Here is a 23,961-nt window from a genome sequence, read left to right on the forward strand (position 1 = left end):
ATCTGATGTAAAAATGCCGGTCAAAGATCCTTTATATCGGCCTCTCAATGTGACAGGAGTGTCTAAGGACTTTCTAGTCAAAGATTCTGTATTTGTCTGCTCGTGTTAAGAACTAGCTGCCTACACTGCAAAAAGTGAAATCTAAGTAAGATTAAATATCTCAAATAAGGGTGATATTTGCTAATTTTCTGTCTGATAAGATAATTCTTCTCACTAAGCAGATTTTATGTTAGAGTGTTTTACTTGTTTTAAGGGTTTTGGTCCTAAATGATCTCAGTAAGATATTACAGCTTGTTGCTGAGATTTGATGACCTATATAGAGTAAAACATGCTTGAAACTAGAATATCAACTGTTGCAAAGCTGTGTCATCAACACTCACAAGTATAAAACTACTTTTTTAAAGTAATCATTTTTACTTTAAGCATGAAAAAAAAAAAATCATGATGGCGAGCACATATCATTATGTCAAGATAATGGCACTAGCATTTACTTAATTTAAGAATATTTTTCAACATATTGAGCAAAAAGGTCTCTTTTTTTTCTACCAAGAAAAGTGCACTTGTTATTAGTGAGAATATACTTATTTTAAGGTATTTTTGGGTTCATTGACGTTAGCTAATTTGACTTGTTTTGGAAAGTCTTGACAAGCCACATTTTCTTGTTCTACTGGCAGATAATTTTGCTTAGTTCAAGTAAAATACCCCAATTTTTTTTTCTTGTTTTTGAACACTGACTTTTTGCAGTGTAATAAAAAACATCTGAGAACACTTACATTCATGTGGCACCTTTTCACTTAACGACTTATAATAAAACTCTAGCATCTCAAAGTTCTTCTGGTTTATTCTCTCTTGAAGGGAAATGTCACCAAACCTGCAGCACAAATCAAACATTTAGCTTTCAATAAAAAAACCCACAAAAAAAACCAAATGCGCTACCTCTCCGCTAACGTCTGCTGCTCGTTGATGCCCACGTTAAAAAGCACCGGGAACACTCGCAGAAGTTTGCCCTCCTTGATTTCCTCCGGCATGTTCTGGAAGGCCGGGCCCGGCAGCGGGACCTCCACCGTGAAGTGGTCCCTGGAAGGAGCAGAGGATCAGCTGGTGAGAAAATGACTTGAGCAGATCTCCCTCAGCGACTGACACATTCCCTTAAGTCGTGATTCACAAGCCAGGGTGGGGTCGAAAGTTCACAGAGACAGAACCCAGAGTGGCCGTAAAACAAATGTAAATGTACATTGGAGGAAACGAGGCCTCACCCTTTAAATTAAATCTTTATTGTCGTAACTTACTCAGACGCTGCAGTCTTTTAAAGCGGATTTTAAAGTACCATTGAGTACATTGAGATCTGAGTCAGTTTTCATGCTAAAACGACGTTAGATTGAGAGTGTATGAAGTGTTTTGAAGAGCAAGATGGGGTGCGGCGATATCGTTTTGATATCAGCCACAAAAAAAAAGATATCGTCATGCATCTAAAATGTCCGAAACAAGCAGTCCTTATTGCTTAAGCCGCTGAAATCCGAGCTAATGTCGCTATACCTTGCTGTTCTATCCGCCATGTTTGTTTGTATTGGCATCACTGTGTGACGTCACAGCATACTTGCCAACCTTGAGACCTCCGATTTCGGGAGGTGGGGGGTGGGGGCGTGGTCGGGGGGGCGGGGCGTGGTTGGGGGCGTGGTTAAGAGGGGAGGAGTATATTGACAGCTAGAATTCACCAAGTCAAGTATTTCATACATATATATATATATATACATACAGGGACGTGCACATGATTATAGAGGGGCAGGGGCTCAAAGTCAGAAAAGGGCAGGACATTTTTTTTTGGTCCTTTACACAATATGGAAATGAATGTAAAATTTAATTTGCTAATAGGAAGCTAACTATTTAGCTGTGTGTCCTTTGTAGGTAAAAGTGATTGCCATTTCTTTTGTGTCAACAAATTATTGTCATAATGAGTTAATTCACATTATCATAGGCTTGGAAGACATGAAAAGCAACAAAACACTGGTTTATTATTAGGCTATTTATTGTTAAAGATAAGCACTTTAATATTGAACATTGAACAGTGCAACATCTCAGGTGTGACACTTTCTGAGGTCTGTGGTCTTTCTTGAATTCTGGTGCTAGTACTTGGTTTTAGCCATGCATTAAGAGGTCTGCTACCCTTAGCTGCTTCCTGGCGCTCCTTCTCCTTCCTTTTCTGTATCCTTTCTTTTTTTTTGGCATTGTGCTGCAGGCATAATCAACATGAATCAAGTTTAAATACAGATGGTAATATTCCTAACAGATAACCTACATCTTATATCCCCAGAATGCTGAAATTATTATTATTATTAATAATAATTATTATTATCATTATCATTATTATTATTATTGTTATTATTATCATTATTATTATTATTATTTTGTTAACCCACACAGTAATAGCAAAGTCACAATAAACTTTATATCTAAACCTCTACTGTGAGAGAAATGTGATCCGCCGTAAACACAGTGCATTTTATTTTGAAAATTAACCCGGTGTTTTATTTTGTATTTTGTACACTACTTCCTGTCCAGCACGATCCGCTCTGCTCTGTGCGGAATTGATGTGCCGTGCTCAATTGATGCGCCGTGCTCCGACGTCTGGCAAAAACAGAAGCTGACTCATTGAATAATAGAATAATACAGCGTTTTTCTAAAATATTACCCATATTAGATGCTGAATAAGTGGACGGCGACTAGACCATAACTCACAGGTTCAAGTTGCTCCACTGTCACGTCTCCTCAGGGGCGCAGCTGTCTCTCTCTCCTCTCACTTACTCACTCACTCACTCGCCCTCTCTCTCTCTCTCTGGCGGAAGCGGCAGGCTCAAACAACCCGGTATTACAAGAAAACGTGGAGTTTTTGTACCGCTGTTTTTTTTGTGTGTTTTTTTTACATCCCTGACAGGAATTTATTAATGTTGTTTAAAGAAAAAACAAAAAAACCAAAAAAAAACCACACACACACAGGCAGAGGGCACTTTTTAAGACGAGGAAAAAAAGGGCAGGGGCTCAAGCACCCATAGGGCCCTATGTGTGCATGTGCCTGTATACATACATATATATATATATATATATATATATATATATATATATATATATATATATATATATATATATATATATATCCTGAAAATATGCAAACAAAACTGTGTTTAGATAATTGATACTTCAAACTTGCATAAATAAATATTAAGGAATATATCATAACTTGGCTTCTGAGAGTTTCAAAATGTAATGAATAAAATGCTAAAGTTGTTGATAAACAAGCAATTATTTTAATAATTAAATATGGTCATTTTAAATGAATTATTATGATAATTTAAAATCAATTATTTCAAATATGTTTATTTTAATGTATAATTCTATGGCTGGATGTAATAAGGAGTCACGAAAAAATACAAATAAAAATGCAATTACTTTTGATGTTTTTAGCAAAATATAGTAAAAATGTATTTTTATTTTATTTTTTTTAAATTAATAAATATATTTATTTTTAGGTGAAATAAACATAATAATACAATTTATCTCTAGTTTGGATGATTTAGTTCTTGTCACCCTGTTGTCCTCCCGTCATGAAAAAAGGCTGTCCTCACTCAGGTCCGCATGGAGCTGGAGGGGGCGTGGCTTCCAGCTCCGGCTGAAAATCGGGAGATTTTCGGGAGAATATTTGTCCCGGGAGGTTTTCGGGAGAGGCGCTGAATTTCGGGAGTCTCCCGGAAAATTCGGGAGGGTTGGCAAGTATGCGTCACAGGAAAATGGACGGGTGTATATAACGATGGTTAAAATCAGGCACTTTGAAGCTTTTTTTAGGGATATTGCGTGATGGGTAAAATTTTGAAATTTTACTTTTTAATGGTTTTAACCCTTCTGAAATTGTGATAATGTTCCCCTTTAAGGGTTTTGTAGGCTCCATTGTAAGCAGACTTTTGATCGCATTTATTTAATATTTAGAATGCAAAACAAACCAAACATCCATCGCCATGTCTTTCATAATGATTGTGAACCATAGGAAAATTTCAAAATAAGTGCAGTTCCCCTTTAACTCATGCGATTAATCAGGTATAAAGCTAAATGATCCTGTATGACATTCGGTTCGTTTTAGATTGCATTAGTGTCAAAACATTGTGGTCTATTTCAGGTTCATTTGAACTATTAATGATTTACTCATCACAATGAGTCAAAATGCCAAAGTGTGATTCATGGGATTTGAAGAACAAATGACGTGTCTCACCGTCTGCCTCGCACGACAGGCTGAATGTCGCCCAGCTCGCCCGTCTTGGCCTCGGTAATCTTGAAGACGACCCTCTGGAGGTCCGAGATGCCCACCTCCATGTCCTCCAGCATCCCGATTTCCTCGCCTTGGGACGGTCACGTCGATGTGGGACGACGGGGACAAACAAGTCGACGTTTAATTGGATCTTTGCGCCACTTTGTTTGGCCCGTTACGGGGTCAAACCCAACCCTGACCACAAACTAACCTCAAAAGTCTACACTTAACGACTATGACGTCGGTTTATTCGCCGCCCCTGGAGGCCAAATGTAAGAATGCATGCGGACTCACTGTAAGTGCTGAGCAGACTCTCAAACTGGGCCACCAGGCCAACAAGGTGCAGCTGCTTCAGAAAACCTTTGTCCTGCATTCCTGCATACAGGCGCATGACGAAACCACACGCCAACACTGCCAGCTGGTAAACACACACACACACACACACACACACACACACACACACACAGTAAAGAAAACACCTGAGCAGTAAAAGATGATTACAGGTATTACGTATCACTACATGCTTTACAGTTCAAAGTGCAATAATTTTATCAGGTAATTGCAGTGAATGAGAGGGTTTTAATAAATGGGGATGTGTACCTTGAACGCTGTCAAGTGTCGTGCGAAATGATGTATCCCTGAAATATTTTGTATCCTCTACCGTCATCGAAGACCTGCTCAAGCTGAAGCCAGGACCAGCCCAAGACCGAGGAATCTTTTTCTTTTGGATTAATGTGACCGAAAACAATGACTGTTTACATACTCCCCATTCCTTTGGAAGCATATGTTGTGTAAACAGGGAGTGTCCAAATAAAGGAGGAGCCGTAAACCTTTTTCGTCAGAGCGTGGGTGACACTGTAAGAGGTTACAGGTCGACGGCGTCTCTTCTCAATCGAGTCCAAATTGAATTCTGCCTCTGTTCGATTCTTTCCTTCTTGTCTTGTTTAATAGATGTCATCAGTGTTTGAACCTGACATAAACGTGCTGCTCTTTTCACTCAACATGAATAAAAAAAAGACACATCAAAATGGGCTTTGCGACACTACCGCCGGCGCAAATGACAGTAAAAACTTTTTGCTCCGTGCAACATTATCTTATGTTTTGAGTCCTTGTTTAAGGACAAAGCATGAAGTTAACTTACGTGTCTTCACGTAGATGGACCGTGCTCGCGTGTAAAAAGCGACCAAGCAACTAAAAAAAACAACATAATGAAGCGTCCTCCTTGTAGTGCGTACTGATGTTAACGACAATACACACTTCATTACACATGCACCATATCCCTATAGCCATGATTAAATGCTTTATAATTCCCTTAAAGGGGAACATTATCACCAGACCTATGTAAGCGTCAATATATACCTTGATGTTGCAGAAAAAAAGACCATATATTTTTTTAACCGATTTCCGAACTCTAAATGGGTGAATTTTGGCGAAATAAACGCCTTTCTAATATTCGCTCTCGGAGCGATGACGTCACAATGTGACGTCGCATCGGGAAGCAATCCGCCATTTGGCCCTGCACTCTTTAGTATTTACATGTTGCCGCTAGGCGACATCATACGCAAATACGGTGTTAGCTTTCATTGTTATGCTGATGACACCCAACTCTACATGCCCCTAAAGCTGACCAACACGCCGGATTGTAGTCAGCTGGAGGCGTGTCTTAATGAAATTAAACAATGGATGTCCGCTAACTTCTTGCAACTCAACGCCAAGAAAACGGAAATGCTGATTATCGGTCCTGCTAAACACCGACATTTATTTAATAATACCACCTTAACATTTGACAACCAAACAATTACACAAGGCGAATCAGTAAAGAATCTGGGTATTATCTTCGACCCAACTCTCTCCTTTGAGTCACACATTAAGAGTGTTACTAAAACGGCCTTCTTTCATCTCCGCAATATCGCTAAAATTCGTTCTATTTTATCCACTAGCGACGCTGAGATCATTATTCATGCGTTCGTTACGTCTCGTCTCGACTACTGTAACGTATTATTTTCGGGTCTCCCTATGTCTAGCATTAAAAGATTACAATTGGTACAAAATGCGGCTGCTAGACTTTTGACAAGAACAAGAAAGTTTGATCATATTACGCCTATACTGGCTCACCTGCACTGGCTTCCTGTGCACTTAAGATGTGACTTTAAGGTTTTACTACTTACGTATAAAATACTACACGGTCTAGCTCCGTCCTACCTTGTCGATTGCATTGTACCATATGTCCCGGCAAGAAATTTGCGTTCAAAGAACTCTGGCTTATTAGTGATTCCCAGAGCCCAAAAAAAGTCTGCGGGCTATAGAGCGTTTTCTATTGGGGCTCCAGTACTATGGAATGCCCTCCCGGTAACAATTAGAGATGCTACCTCAGTAGAAGCATTTAAGTCCCATCTTAAAACTCATTTGTATACTCTAGCCTTTAAATAGCCCCCCTGTTAGACCAGTTGATCTGCCGTTTCTTTTCTTTTCTCCTCTGCTCCCCTTTTCCTTGAGGGGGGGGGGGCACAGATCCGGTGGCCATGGATGAAGTGCTGGCTGTCCAGAGTCGGGACCCGGGACTCTCACAATATTATGTCGGACCCACTCGACATCCATTGCTTTCGGTCTCCCCTAGAGGGGGGGGGGGGTTACCCACATATGCGGTCCTCTCCAAGGTTTCTCATAGTCATTCACATCGACGTCCCACTGGGGTGAGTTTTTCCTTGCCCTTATGTGGGCTTTGTACCGAGGATGTCGTTGTGGCTTGTGCAGCCCTTTGAGACACTTGTGATTTAGGGCTATATAAATAAAGATTGATTGATTGATTGATTTTCTCAAACACTGAGTCAAATCAGCTCTGTTATTTTCCGTTTTTTCGACTGTTTTCCGTACCTTGGAGACATCATGCTTCGTCGGTGTGTTGTCGGAGGGTGTAACAACACGAACAGGGACGGATTCAAGTTGCACCAGTGGCCCAAAGATGCGAAAGTGGCAAGAAATTGGACGTTTGTTCCGCACACTTTACCGACGAAAGCTATGCTACAACAGAGATGGCAAGAATGTGTGGATATCCTGCGACACTCAAAGCAGATGCATTTCCAACGATAAAGTCAAAGAAATCTGCCGCCAGACCCCCATCGAATCTGCCGGAGTGTGTGAGCAATTCAGGGACAAAGGACCCCGGTAGCACGGCAAGCAATGGCGGCAGTTTGTTCCCGCAGACGAGCGAGCTAAACCCCCTGGATGTCTTGGCTCACACCGTCCCGAAGATGATCAAGAGAAGAATATCGACCCTAGCTTCCCTGGCCTGCTGACATGAGGGTATATCTACAGAATATATTAATTGATGAAAATTGGGCTGTCTGCACACTCTCAAAGTGCATGTTGTTGCCAAATGTATTTCATATGCTGTAAACCTAGTTCATAGTTGTTAGTTTCCTTTAATGCCAAACAAACACATACCAATCGTTGGTTAGAAGGCGATCGCCAAATTCGTCCTCGCTTTCTCCCGTGTCGCTGGCTGTCGTGTCGTTTTCGTCGGTTTCGCTTGCATACGGTTCAAACCGATATGGCTCAATAGCTTCAGTTTCTTCTTCAATTTCGTTTTCGCTACCTGCCTCCACACTACAACCATCCGTTTCAATACATGCGTAATCTGTTGAATCGCTTAAGCCGCTGAAATCCGAGTCTGAATCCGAGCTAATGTCGCTATTCCTTGCTGTTCTATCCGCCATGTTTGTTTGTGTTGGCATCACTATGTGACGTCACAGGAAAATGGACGGGTGGTTAAAACCAGGCACTTTGAAGCTTTTTTTTAGGGATATTGCGTGATGGGTAAAATTTTGAAAAAAAACTTTGAAAAATATAATAAGCCACTGGGAACTGATTTTTTATGGTTTTAACAATTCTGAAATTGTAATAATGTTCCCCTTTAAACATGCAAATTGGTTCCCTTGGCTCTTTAGTGCATGCTGATTTATAATAATGATAAATGGGTTATACTTGTATAGCGCTTTTCTACCTTCAAGGTACTCAAAGCGCTTTGACAGTGTTTCCACATTCACACACTGATGGCGGGAGCTGCCATGCAAGGCGCTAACCAGCAGCCATCAGGAGCAAGGGTGAAGTGTCTATTTGACAAATAATGTAGACTTCACTGCACATGTTGCCGAACATGTTATTATTCTATCAGTGTTGGCTTTCAGCAGCACAGGCGTGCATCGGTGCTTTAATAATGTTCCCAGGGCTCTGTGCACGTGCAGGCTGGTTTTAAAGAGAATGTACATGTCATGCAATCAGAAGTCTCTGAGATGAGAGCTCGGCCAAATCATCCCAGAATGAGCCGATTAAACTCCTGAAACTATGTGCTTCTAAATAAATACGAGGCTTATTGGAAAAATGCCAATAAGCCCTTTAGAAGCATTAAAAATAAGCCCAGTCAATTTAAGATCTTGAATAGATTGTATTTTACGTCTTCTCGGCTGTTTAAAATTGGTGCTGTAGATAGCAAATGATGTATGAAGCAATCACATTCCTAAATATAAACATCCCAATGACACTGCAAATGTGTATTCTTGGTGACCTGCATCAATTTAGTAACGTGTCATCAAAGAGTGAAAATGCATTTCTTTCAATATGCATCATAACAACAATGGTAATATTAAAAAATGGATAGATGTTGATAGTCCAACTCATACTGACTGGTATACACTCATAATACATACTGACTGGTTTACACAAATAATAAATACTGACTGGTATACAGACATAATACATACTGACTGGTATACACACATACTACATACTGACTGGTATACACAACTCATACTGACTGGTATACACACATAATACATACTGACTGGTATACACACATACTACATACTGACTGGTATAAACACATACTACATACTGACTGGTATACACAACTCATACTGACTGGTATACACACATAACACATACTGACAGGTATACACAATTAATACATACTGACTGGTATACACACATACTACATACTGACTGGCATACACACATAATACATACTGACAGGTATACACACAACACATACTGACAGGTATACACAATTAATACATACTGACTGGTATACACAAGCTATGGAGATGATAATAGTAGAAAAAAATGCTTTTAGTTTAGATAATAATGAGTCATATATTGGGATATGGGATCCATTATTTAAATTTGTTTTAACTATTAAATGAACCTAAAATATGACTTATTTTATCTTTGTGGGAAATATTGGACACAATGTGTTGTCAAGCTTATGAGTATAAGTCACTCTGACACGATTGTTAATTTTTTAAAATGTTTTTTGTGGAGGGGGGCGTGGCCTGCGGGCCTGCCGCGGAACGGGGTGTGCAAGGACCGGCCTCAAAGACAGCGACAGGTGAGTAAGATGGCCCAAGTGGGCCTTGTTATCTAATCACCTGTCGCCTTTATTAGGAGCAGCCGGACCAAGACACAATGTTGGAGTGGGAGCCAGAGAGAGAGAGAGACACGGGCCAAGAAAAAGACATTTTGCAGAAAAGCAAACGGCTCAACATTTATGAAAATAAACCAGTGTTGTACCCTGAAATCCGGGCTCTCGTGGCAGTGTGTGGTGGTCCGAGGAACCCACTAGAGCAGTGGTCCCCAACTACCGGGCCGCGGCCCAATCCCGGTCCGCACAAGAAATAATAAAAAATAAATAAATATATATATATTTTTTTTTAATTAAATCATTCTGTTATTATTTTCCATGGCTTCCCCGAACTCCTCCCATGTCCGAGTTTTTGCCTCCGCAACCGCTGAAGCCGCACACCGCTTGGCCTGTCGGTACCTGTCCGCTGCCTCAGGAGTCCTATGAGCCAAAAGAACCCGATAAGACTCCTTCTACTTCTATAAGACTTCCGGACGGCTTCGAAGCGATTCTGGACCACCATCCGCCGCCTCAGGAAGGGGAAGCAGTGCACTATCAACACCGTGTATGGTGAGGATGGTGTTCTGCTGACCTCGACTGCGGATGTTGTGAATCGGTGGAGGGAATACTTCGAAGACCTCCTCAATCCCACCAACACATCTTCCTATGAGGAAGCAGTGCCTGGGGAATCTGTGGTGGGCTCTTCTATTTCTGGGGCTGAGGTTGCTGAGGTAGTTAAAAAGCTCCTCGGTGGCAAGGCCCCAGGGGTGGATGAGATCCGCCCGGAGTTCCTTAAGGCTCTGGATGCTGTGGGGCTGTCTTGATTGACAAGACTCTGCAGCATCGCGTGGACATCGGGGGCGGTACCTCTGGATTGGCAGACCGGGGTGGTGGTTCCTCTCTTTAAGAAGGGGAACCGGAGGGTGTGTTCTAACTATCGTGGGACCACACTCCTCAGCCTTCCCGGTAAGGTCTATTCAGGTGTACTGGAGAGGAGGCTACGCCGGATAGTCGAACCTCGGATTCAGGAGGAACAGTGTGGTTTTCGTCCTGGTCGTGGAACTGTGGACCAGCTCTATACTCTCGGCAGGGTCCTTGAGGGTGCATGGGAATTTGCCCAACCAGTCTACATGTGTTTTGTGGACTTGGAGAAGGCATTCGACCGTGTCCCTCGGGAAGTCCTGTGGGGAGTGCTCAGAGAGTATGGGGTATCGGACTGTCTGATTTTGGCGGTCCGCTCCCTGTATGATCAGTGTCAGAGCTTGGTCCGCATTGCCGGCAGTAAGTCGGACACGTTTCCAGTGAGGGTTGGACTCCGCCAAGGCTGCCCTTTGTCACCGATTCTGTTCATAACTTTTATGGACAGAATTTCTAGGCGCAGTCAAGGCGTTGAGGGGATCTGGTTTGGTGGCTGCAGGATTAGGTCTCTGCTTTTTGCAGATGATGTGGTCCTGATGGCTTCATCTGGCCAGGATCTTCAGCTCTCACTGGATCGGTTCGCAGCCGAGTGTGAAGCGACTGGGATGAGAATCAGCACCTCCAAGTCCGAGTCCATGGTTCTCGCCCGGAAAAGGGTGGAATGCCATCTTCGGGTTGGGGAGGAGACCCTGCCCCAAGTGGAGGAGTTCAAGTACCTCGGAGTCTTGTTCATGAGTGAGGGAAGAGTGGATCGTGAGATCGACAGGCGGATCGGTGCGGCGTCTTCAGTAATGCGGACGCTGTATCGATCCGTTGTGGTGAAGAAGGAGCTGAGCCGGAAGGCAAAGCTCTCAATTTACCGGTCGATCTACGTTCCTATCCTCACCTATGGTCATGAGCTTTGGGTTATGACCGAAAGGACAAGATCACGGGTACAAGCGGCCGAAATGAGTTTCCTCCGCCGGGTGGCGGGGCTCTCCCTTAGAGATAGGGTGAGAAGCTCTGTCATCCGGGGGGAGCTCAAAGTAAAGCCGCTGCTCCTCCACATCGAGAGGAGCCAGATGAGGTGGTTCGGGCATCTGGTCAGGATGCCACCCGATCGCCTCCCTCGGGAGGTGTTTAGGGCACGTCCGAACGGTAGGAGGCCACGGGGAAGACCCAGGACACGCTGGGAAGACTGTCTCCCGGCTGGCCTGGGAACGCCTCGGGATCCCCCGGGAGGAGCTGGACGAAGTGGCTGGGGAGAGGGAAGTCTGGGCTTCCCTGCTTAGGCTGCTGCCCCCGCGACCCGACCCGGATAAGCGGAGGAAGATGGATGGATGGATGGCATTCTGTTATTAATATTTATGGTTCCTACATTATATATCAATATAGATCAATACAGTCTGCAGGGATACAGTCCGTAAGCACACATGATTGTATTTTTTTGTGATAAAAAAAAAAAAAGTTCTACACTCCCTGCTTGGCACTCAGCATCAAGGGTTGGAATTGGGGGTTAAATCACAAAAAATGATTCCCGAGCGCAGCCACCGCTGCTGCTCTCTGCTCCCCTCACCTCCCAGGGGGTGGAACAAGGGGATGGGTCTAATGCAGAGGGTAATCTCACCACACCTAGTGTGTGTGTGACTATCAGTGGTACTTTAACTTTTAACTTTAACTTAAAGTGCTATCAGCATTTCGGCAAGTTGACTCATATACAGTATAAATACAAATATATACACTGCCGTGCTACTTTCTCATGTATTTAAAAAGTATTTGAATGTGACTGATGTGTTTCCTTACAGCCTGACTGAAGACCACGTCCCTCCTCTGCTGCAGAAGGAAGCCCTGTGGAATGCTGCAGGCCGCCTCCTGCAGGAGAACAAAAGTCACGGCCCTCTTGGCTTTGTCCACCACCTCCGTCACGCACTCCTTCAACCGAGCCACCAGGGGGCACAGCTGCTCCCGCCAGTCACCTGTGCCGCAACAAAAACAGGAGTCTCACTATGACGTCGGGGCTACTTGCACCAATAGCACAACTTTACACTGACAATATTTTTTTTTTTTAATGTCACAAAAATGTGAATTTGGTCTGTTAGAATAATTGTTTCTAAATTATCACAAAAACTTTGTATTACATTGAGTTCCTGACAAGAAGACAAAAGCTGTCTTTGAAACCTACCAAGAGTAAGGCTCGTAAAATTCCACTGTGTAGGAGGGCGGGGGGAAGCAAGATGAAGGTGTTCCTGTGATCTTTCATGTATGGTAATCAACAGAAGGATGTTGTTCTGGCCCAAGGACTTCAGAGCGGAGAGATGACAGGATCTGCCCAATTTCCAGATGACCTCTTTTTGAAGTATTTTACGAACTCTTTTTGAAGTATTTTATGGAATTATTTTATGGAACTATTTTATGCAACTCTTTTTTAACTATTTTACGAACTCTTTTTGAACTGACCTTTCCTGTGAATTGTTTACGACCTCTTCTGTGAACTTTTTGCGACCTTTGTCCTTTGGAAACAAAGGTGGCCATGTGGTCGGGGAGGGTCCAAAATAAAAGGAGGAGGCATGCAATCTTTTGGCAGAGCGTGCTGGAGACTGTACAAGAGTACAGTGTGTCCAGGCGTGTCTCCTCATTTGAGTCCAAATTGAATTCTGTCTGTTTAATTCTTTGCCTCTTGTCTTGTTTAATAGATGTCATCAGTGTTTGAACCTGCCAGGTCTTTTGAATTTTTTGCCATTTTTTGGGTACAAAAGATAACTCCATTCTCGTAATATTTAACAATGTTCTTGTAATAAAAAAATACAGTAATATATATTTAAAAAAGTTAAATATCGCATTTTATAATATGGTCTATATCATTATAAAAATGTATGTGCATGTATTATTTTATCATGCATCCTTCTTCATAGTACTATCAAATATTGTACATTAAAACGAAACAACAAATACATAGATGCATATTATTCATGACATTATCATCATTTAAAATATATTATGTAAAACTATGTACATATAAAAATATAAAATATAATATAAATTGTCAATTGTACAAAATAAATTAATAATAATAATAATAACTGGGATTTATATAGCGCTTTTCTAAGTACCCAAAGTCGCTTTTACATGTAAATTGCTCTAAATAAAAAACAAACAACGCATGTACGCACGCACAAATCATAAATATATATATGAATATAGGACTATGCATATATGTATATACAGTATAGAGTACATACAAATATATACATATATTTGTATAATCTCATAAGATTAAAAATAACACGTATCATTATTGCATTTCTTAAAATACATTGTCATTTCCCTTTCAGAAATATGCTATTAATTTTAACTAAACTTATATTTAATACCATTATTATTTTGTCATAACAATGTAAACTTTATAATTCTTTGGAGAAAAAAAAATCATTCTTGTAATATTTAACAATGTTCTTGTAACTAAAAATAATACAAATATACCATATATTCAAAGAAATGTATATCATGTAATTTATTAAAAATACTGTATATATTGTAAAATGAATTTGTATCTATTATTTTCATCATGCAGGATTCTTCATAATGTAAGCAAATACATTCAAACAAAATGCAACAAATATTTTTTCTTTATTTTTTTATGTTTAATGTTTTTTTACAATTTTTATTTTGACAGTAGCACATAAGATATGTTTAATTGCTGATGCGGGTTTATTTTTAAATGTGCCCATTTTGTACACTGTTAGGTGCTTTAATACCCAGTAGGGCGTAAATGTGTTCCTGTATAGTATTTCTCCAGCAATGGTCATGTGGTGATATTAATGATGGTATTTTGAGAGGTAATCATTGAAGTCGGACATCACTGAAGGCCTAGGTGGGAAACGCACGACCCGCCACTGACCAGTAGAATTTTATCTTTTTGCCATTTTTTCTCTCCAAGATGTTATTGCTTGTATGCACTTTGTGTGTGCGTTTTGACACACAACATCATGTGCCTCGGCTCTGTAGTCACCGCCGCACTTAGATGAAAGAACGGTATTATTACTTTTCAAAGGTGGTATAGTACCGATTTCAATTGATTAGTGCCGCGATACTTTATTAGTACCGGTATACCATACAACCCTAGTAGATATACAGTATGTATATATATGTATGTATGTGTGTGTATACATATATATATATATATATATATATATAATACATATATACCAGTTCGTTGCGTTTGTTTAAACTCCACTTTAAACAAATTAACTGGTCTTATCATGTTATGTACCCTATATATATATGTAACAACCACAGACACTTCAATAAAATCCCCTGAAGAGCAGTGAAAGGCTTGTAGGGATGAAAATAGTCTGTGTTTTTTCCTGACCTAACGTATATTCCGCTGTACCCCGGTATTGAGCACTGTATAGCGGATGAACCACAGAAACCGTGACTATTTTTATACACACACACACACACACACACACACACACACACACACACACACACACACACACACACACACACACACACACACACACACACACACACACACACACACACACACACACACACGCACACGCATAATAATAAAACATTTTACTATAACTATTTTATTTCTTAAAATACATTGTTACTTTCCTCTCCAGAAATATGCTTTTTCAAAAAAAATAAAAATAAAGTTACATCCATTACTTGGTGTCCTTTATTTAATGTACTGTATGTACTTGTTTTATGGTCCAACAGGGGGCAGTGTTGGCTCAATAAAGAAAACTACACTAGCCACCCTGCAATGCTTACTATCTACCTTTTTTATTAGTAGGACATCAGGACACATTTCCAGAGATATTATGTTTTATCTTCCTAAAAAAAAACACGTCTAAATAATTTCCCCAGTCGACTATTAACGATCAATAGAGTGCAAACCTCATTTAACAGAGTTGATGGAACCATCCTTTATTATTGTGCATGTTTGCATCCATATAAACATCAGCACCCGTTCCGAGGAGGTTGAGTGCTCTTTTTTCTGTTTATCTTTGAACTCAACACAAGGAGGATGAATGCCGTCTCACCTGCCAGCTTACTCGGGGAGACACACACACACACACACACACACACACACACACACACACACACACACACACACACACACACACACACACACACACACACACACACACACACGCACACTGTGAGTAGAGTCAACTTGTAGCGTCTGCCAGCTGGCATCGGTGACACACTACACACGAGTGAGGACTCAAGCTGCAGGACGTGGACTGGAGCCTCACTGGACTTGAGAGAGGCCTCGGGGGGAGGGGGGGGGGTCTGCATGGCCAAACTACACACTTGTGTCATCAGCTTCCTGGCACCACTTCTACTTCCAACAACACATATAGCTCGCTAGAAACACTTTATTCATCCCATGATGAAAAATGTAGTTATTTATTGTATCATTTCGTATTTACTACAATCCATGCTGGAGCCTATCACAGCTGCGTTTGGGCGATAGGCAGGGTCATTTCGTATTTACTATAATATGAAACAAATACATGAACAATAATATGTAGATAAATAAACAACAGTAATGACAAACGGAAATAATAAATTCAATTAATAAAAATTAGTATTTAAGAGAAGTATTTTATCTATTTGTGAGTGTAAAAATTATACATAAACACAAATATTGATTTCAAACAGAATTATATTTATTGATAATTATTAGAAATATTCTAAAATGTTGCATGCATTTTTTTTTAGCAAGCATTATTGATTTGAGTTAGAATATTTCTGAACATTTTTTTTTATTCAGGGACAGTGACATAAGTCAAAAAATGGTAACACTTTAGTATGGGGGACATATTCAGCAGTAATTAGTTGCTTGCTTAGTTACCTACTCAGGTGGCCTAGTGGTTAGAGTGAGATCGGTAGGTTGTGAGTTCAAACCCCGGCCGAGTCATACCAAAGACTATAAAAATGGGAGCCATTACCTCCCTACTTGGCACTCAGCATCAAGGGTTGGAATTGGGGGTTAAATCACCAAAAATGATTCCCGGGCGTGGCCACCGCTGCTGCTCTCTGCTCCCCTCACCTCCCAGGGGGTGAACATGGGGATGGGTCAAATGCAGAGGACACATTTCACCACCTAGTGTGTGTGTGACAATCATTGGTACTTTGACTTAACTTTAACTTATTAACATGCAAATGAGTAGCATACTGGCTCTTCGTTAGTCATTATTAAGTACTTATTATTCTGCATGGCCTTATTATACAACCAGTAAGCCATTAACTCAGAGTCTTCCCTCAATAACCTCAGAATTATTGCTTATTAGTAACCCTAACCCTTATATGTTACCCTCGTGTCCAAATAACTCGAAATTAAGTCATTGTTACTTAGAATATGTTCCCCATAAGTGTTAACCAAAAAATATTTTTTTTAATTATATTTTTTATTTATTGGAATGCATATTTAGTAATATAATCTACATAAAAATGCCTCGGTATGCATTTCTTTAAAAAAGCATGACTATTTATTTGTAAAAGAAAAACCAACAAAATAATTTTATGTAAAATTAAATAAATAGAATAAAAATAAATATCTAATTCAGTGTTTTTCAACCTTTTCTGAGCCAAGGCACATTTTTTTCATTGACAAAATCTCGAGGCACACCACCTGCAGAAAAAAAAAAAAAATTAAACAGCCGATATTGACAGTAAAAAGTCGTTCTCGCAATTGTTGGATATGAATTCAAACCATAACCAAGCATGAATCACTATAGCTCTTGTCTCAAAGTAGGTGTACCGTCATGACATGTCACATCACGCCCTGACTTATTTGGAGTTTTTTGGTGTTTTCCTGTGTGTCGTGTTTTAGTTCTTGTCTTGCGCTCCTATTTTGTTGTTGATTGTCATGTCATGTACGGATGCACTTTGTGGACGCCGTCTGCTGCTCCTCACGCTGTAAGTCTTTGCTGTCGTCCAGCATTCTGTTTTTGTTTACTTTGCAGCCAGTTCAGTTTTAGCTTTGTTTTGCATAGCCATGCCTAAGCTTCAATGCCTTTTGTTTATTTTTTGGTTTAAGCGTTAGATACCTTTTTACCTGCACATTGCCTCCCGCTGTCGTCTGCATATTGTGATCACAACAAACCATCTACAAAGCAATTAGCTACCTGCTTCCACCTACTGATATGAAGAGTATAACATGGTTACTCTGCTGAGCTCTAGACGGCACATCATTTGCGGATTACAATTACTGGTTTTTAACGCAATTAGGTGAAATTACATAATCTCCCACAGCACACCAGACAATATCTCACGGCACACTAGTGTGCCGCGGAAGAGTGGTTGAAAAACACTGATCTAATGTATAAAGTAAAAAAAAAAAAAAAAAGCTTTTTTCCCCAAACAGAAATATTGTATTTTAAAATATTTAAAAAGATATGATCAGCAGTACTAGACTTCAGACAGTACAGACGTCCTTTTATTGTCATTCAACATAAGAACGACATTCCGTTGTATTAGCTCGTACAAGGTGCGGATATAAATAAATAGATTACTGTACAGATAAATATATTGCACTTTTTCATATGCATCCACGTTTATGGATGTATGTTGTATTGTTTTTATATTCCAACGAGTTAATAAGGATTTTGGGGGGAATTGAGGGGATTATTATGATGCGTTCAAGAGTCTGATGGCCTGAGGGAAAAAGCTGTTACAGAACCTGAAGGTTCTGCTACGGAGGCTGAATTTTCATAGCACTCCTGTTTTGGATTTCATCTCCTCAATCACACCAATTATGATTTAAGGACAACAAAAATGAAGACACTTCTGAATATGAGTCCGCTGAAATGAAGCGTGTCCTTACCGGGGTTGTGTGAGGTAATGACGTCAGCGAGTTGTTGCTCGGCGACGCGCTCCTGCTCGTTGTTGTGGTCGTCTTCCTCGGCCAGCTTGTCCACCACGGCGATGACACAGTTGAGACATTTGGCCACGCTGGCCCAAACTCTGTCCTGCAAGAGTCCAACACGGCCGTCAGAAGCCTTGACATGGACACACATGTCAGTGTTTGCATGTGAAGGGGAATTTAAAAAACAATACATTGGCTGGAGGCAAACTCCTGATGTCGTTGTTTTATAAAGATCTCCACAAGATGGCAGTGGCGCCATTTGAAGGAGTATAATGGTCATTCAGCAGCTGTGTCTACGCCTGCATGCGCTTTAAACTGGCGGCTGTTGGTGTCGAACTTTTGCGTGTTATTTTGTAGGGGTAAAACGGTACACAAAAACTTCGGTTCGGTACGTATCTCGGTTTAGAGGTCACGGTTCGGTTAATTTTCGTTACTGTAAGAAAACAACAAAATATACCTTTTTTGGTTATTTATTTACCAAATGTGTAAACAATGGCATAACATACATATACACACAGGGTCCATTGCCAGGGTTAATGTGGTCAACATATATAAAATAAAAACTAAATATGATAAGGCTTAACAAAACCTTTCTACATAGAGTGCTGTTTTTGATTGATTGATTGAGACTTTTATTAGTAGATTGCACAGTACAGTACACATTCCGTACAATTGACCACTAAATGGTAACACCCCAATAAGTTTTTCAACTTGTTTAAGTCCACGTTAATCAAAATTAAACTGCCTCAAGTTGTTGCTCGGATTAAATAAAATGACAAAACTTTTCTTCTACATATAAAAAGTGCAACATTGAACAGTTTCAAGTCAACTCAGCCTCAGATTAACTTTCCTTCCCCCCTCCCCCAGCCTGGCTAACTTGGCAGTAAGAGGATATATGGGCTCATTGTTCTTCCACCATAGAAGTGGGTCAAAATCTAGTTTTTAATGCAATATGGACTTAAATCTGCTGCTATAAAAACATTTGTTATTGCTTTAGCCCTGCCTGACTCGCCGAGGAGAGGCTGCTTGAATGCGGTGGTGACGCTTCAAATGACGGCGTGGCGCAGTGGAAGAGTGGCCATGCGCAACCCGAGGGTCCCTGGTTCAAACCCCACCTAGTACCAACCTCGTCATGTCCGTTGTGTCCTGAGCAAGACGCTTCACCCTTGCTCCTGATGGGTGCTGGTTAGCGCCTTGCATGGCAGCTCCCTCCATCAGTGTGTGAATGTGTGTGTGAATGGGTAAATGTGGAAGTAGTGTCAAAGCGCTTTGAGTACCTTGAAGGTAGAAAAGCGCTATACAAGTACAACCCATCCATCCATCCATTTGCTACCGCTTATTCCCTTCGGGGTCACGGGGGGGCGCTGGAGCCTATCTCAGCTGTGTTATGAGAGTAGCGTATGTGTGTGTGTGTGTCCCTTTAATATGTGACAGCATGTGAGGTGAGGTGAGGGAGCGGTAGCGAGAGTGCGGGGAGTGTCTAGTGTTTTGTTGAATTGGCTATGTGCAAGACCTCAATAAAGCCACAATTTGCAACTAATCGCCGGACTCGTCATTTACCCTGGAGTCCGGAGCTGTGGAGACCCACTGCCGGGTAGAGTAAAGGGTGTTGCCCCCGTGAATACATCGGCCCTGGAGGAGTGTCTCCCCTGCGCTCCTCGACTACGGTCTGGGAGCCGGAAGCAGGAAAGGTGCAACACATGTTTGACGTGTTGTCAGAAGCAGCTGCTGAACAATGTCGGCAAACCTCCGTCCTCCATTGTCAAGTGTTCCCAAACGGTAGATCTTAATGAGGCAGGAGGGTCTTCCAGCTCTGGCTTTTACATGTTGTCCTAGCCCGGTCGCTGCTAGCATGTGTACTCATTCGGTACACCTCCGAACCGAACCCCGAAATATTTTTTGGACCAATTAGGTGAAGTTTCATAATTTCCCACGGCACACCAGACAATCTCACGGCACACAAGTGTGGTTGAAAAACACTGGTGTATATAATGCTTGCTGGCAAAGCTAAAATGTCAATGCAAGGGTCTGCCAATGTGTTTACAGTGGTCCACCGTCCTCTGTACAACAGGAGCACTCGACTATTTTTAGGAGTTTGCTGCAAAAATGTTTGTCTGCCAAATTTTGAACTGAACTTGTCATTACCGGCCCCCGGCCAGTTGAAAAAAAATTTTTTACTGTATGCATAAAGTGTACCGTATTTTTCGGACTATGAGTCGCAGTATTTTTCATAGTTTGGCCGGGGGTGCGACTTATACTCAGGAGCGACTTATGTGTGAAATTATTAACACATTAGCGTAAAATATCAAATAATATTATTTAGCTAATTCACGTAAGAGACTAGACGTATAAGATTTCATGGGATTTAGCGATTAGGAGTGACAGATTGTTTGGTAAACGTATAGCATGTTCTATATGTTATAGTAGTTATTTGAATGACTCTTACCATAATATGTTACGTTAACATACCAGTTGGTTATTTATGCCTCATATAACGTACACTTATTCAGCATGTTGTTCACTATTCTTTATTTATTTTAAATTGCCTTTCAAATGTCTATTCTTGGTGTTGGCTGTTATCAAATACATTTCCCCAAAAAATGCGACTTATACTCCAGTGCGACTTATATATGTTTTTTCCCTTCTTTATTATGCATTTTCGGCCGGTGCGACTTATACTCCGAAAAATACGATATTTGCAGTGTATTTGCTAAAAAAAAAAAAAAAAAGCACCAGCAGTCCCCCCCCCCCACACACACACACATAGAGGGAGCTAGAGGGCGAGACCACCTTTGAAACCTGTGCCGATCTTAAAATTTCTTAAGGCCCAAGCTGTTTTTTTTACATGCTTTTTTTATTTCTCTTTGCTATTTGGGCTTATTGGACCCTAATTAGAATAAAAAACTAAGAATCATCTTTTGATATGATATACTTAGTCCATAAGTACACAAACGTGTACTTCATGTTTAGTGACATGCTAATTCTTATTTTTACACTTTTTTTCCCAAATTCCATTGTATGTTATACTCTCCTGACACCACCAGATGGCAGTATAAGTGTCCACATAAGTGGCCATAAGACCCCAATTCAGTAGTGTACACAATTTTGGAAATAAGAGCTAAAAGGTGCTGTCCACGCATGGGGCCACTAAGCCTTTAGAGGTTAATATTTTAGCTTTTGATTGCGTCACATGATCAGTTTTACACTGTTCTGTAAACCCCACCCCAGCATTTTCTGCGTTTACGTTTACAAGAAGAAGAAGACACTTGCCCATTCCTCCTCGTCGAACTCCTTGTGGTGCGGGATGGAGTCATCCACGTTGTTACACGTCGTCGTCTTGTCAGCGGGCGTCCGGGCGGGGCTTTGTTCGTGACGCGGGGTCTTCTGGTTCTTGGACACGTACCCCGGCTGGGCGGCGTGCAGCGCCAGCAGAGCGGACTTCACCAGCTCGTCCTTGAGGGTGTGGACAAATTGCTCGGTCTGCAGCGAAAAGACAAACGTCATATAACTTGGTACTTGATACTGTTAGCATACTAACGTTAGCATACCAATATTAGTATGGTAACTTTTTAGGCAATTTTACAGCCGAACATCTCAGTCATATAACTTGGTACTTGATACATATAAACTGTTAGCATGCTAACATTAGCATTCTAGCATGCTAACATTAGCATTCTACCATACTAACATTAGAATGGTAACTTGTTAGGCAATTTTACAGCCAAACACCTCAGAGTCATATAACTTGTTACTTGATACATTTAAACTGTTAGCATGCTAAAATTAGCATTCTAGCATGCTAACATTAGCATTCTAGCATACTAACATTAGTATGGTAACTTGTTAGGCAATTTTACAGCCAAACACCTCACAGTCATATAACTTGGTACTTGATACATGTTAACTGTTAGCATGCTAACATTAGCATTCTAGCATGTTAACATTAGCATTCTAGCATGCTAACATTAGCATTCTAGCATACTAACATTAGCATTCTAGCATACTAACATTAGAATGGTAACTTGTTAGGCAATTTTACAGCTAAACACCTCACAGTCATATAGCTTGGTACTTGATACATTTAAACTGTTAGCATGCTAATATTAGCATTCTAGCATGCTAAAATTAGCATTCTAGCATACTAACATTAGCATTCTAGCATACTAACATTAGTATGGTAACTTGTTAGGCAATTTTACAGCCAAACACCTCACAGTCATATAACTTGGTACTTGATACATGTTAACTGTTAGCATGCTAACATTAGCATTCTAGCATGTTAACATTAGCATTATAGCATGCTAACATTAGCATTCTAGCATACTAACATTAGCATTCTAGCATACTAACATTAGAATGGTAACTTGTTAGGCAATTTTACAGCTAAACACCTCACAGTCATATAGCTTGGTACTTGATACATTTAAACTGTTAGCATGCTAATATTAGCATTCTAGCATGCTAAAATTAGCATTCTAGCATACTAACATTAGCATTCTAGCATACTAACATTAGTATGGTAACTTGTCAGGCAATTTTACAGCCAAACACCTCACAGTCATATAACTTGGTACTTGATACATGTTAACTGTTAGCATGCTAACATTAGCATTCTAGCATGTTAACATTAGCATTCTAGCATGCTAAGATTAGCATTCTAGCATGCTAACATTAGCATTCTAGCATACTAACATTAGCATTCTAGCATACTAACATTAGAATGGTAACTTGTTAGTCAATTTTACAGCCAAACACCTCACAGTTATATAACTTTGTACTTGATACATTTAAACTGTTAGCATGCTAACATTATCATTCTAGCATGCTAACATTAGCATTCTAGCATACTAACATTAATATGGTAACTTGTTAGGCAATTTTACAGCCAAACACCTCACAGTCAAATAACTTGGTACTTGACGCATTTAAACTGTTAGCATGCTAACATTAGCATTCTAGCATGCTAAAATTAGCATTGTAGCATACAAACATTAGCATTTTAGCATACTAACATTAGCATTCTAGCATACTAACATTAGAATGGTAACTTGTTAGTCAATTTTACAGCCAAACACCTCACAGTCATATAACTTGGTACTTGATACATTTAAACTGTTATCATGCTAACATTAGCATTCTAGCATGCTAACATTAGCATTCTAGCATGCTAACATTAGCATTCTAGCATACTAACATTAGAATGGTAACTTGTTCGTCAATTTTACAGCCAAACACCTCACAGTCATATAACTTGGTACTTGATACATTTAAACTGTTAGCATGCTAACATTAGCATTCTAGCATGCTAACATTAGCATTCTAGCATGCTAACGTTAGCATTCTAGCATACTAACATTAGAATGGTAACTTGTTCGTCAATTTTACAGCCAAACACCTCACAGTCATATAACTTGGTACTTGATACATTTAAACTGTTGGAATGCTAATATTAGCTTTCTAGCATGATAACATTAGCATTCTAGCATA

General features: G+C 40.4%; 1 protein-coding gene across 5 annotated transcripts in view; it reads right to left on the minus strand.

Annotated features, from left to right (window-relative positions):
* Positions 1-23,961, minus strand: part of inpp4b (inositol polyphosphate-4-phosphatase type II B) — a 621,310-nt gene that overhangs the window by 83,207 nt on the left and 514,142 nt on the right. For all 5 annotated transcript variants that reach the window (XM_061922950.1, XM_061922949.2, XM_061922951.2 and 2 more), the window contains 7 exons: positions 21,745-21,954; positions 18,433-18,577; positions 12,390-12,562; positions 4,589-4,712; positions 4,259-4,385; positions 937-1,077; positions 774-871 (listed from right to left, as the gene is read on the minus strand). In XM_061922950.1, the coding sequence (XP_061778934.1) occupies positions 774-871; positions 937-1,077; positions 4,259-4,385; positions 4,589-4,712; positions 12,390-12,562; positions 18,433-18,577; positions 21,745-21,954 (1,018 nt within the window). The remainder of the gene's footprint in view (positions 1-773; positions 872-936; positions 1,078-4,258; positions 4,386-4,588; positions 4,713-12,389; positions 12,563-18,432; positions 18,578-21,744; positions 21,955-23,961) is intronic.

This window comes from Nerophis lumbriciformis, linkage group LG27 (assembly GCF_033978685.3).
Source record: "Nerophis lumbriciformis linkage group LG27, RoL_Nlum_v2.1, whole genome shotgun sequence".
NCBI lineage: Eukaryota > Metazoa > Chordata > Actinopteri > Syngnathiformes > Syngnathidae > Nerophis > Nerophis lumbriciformis.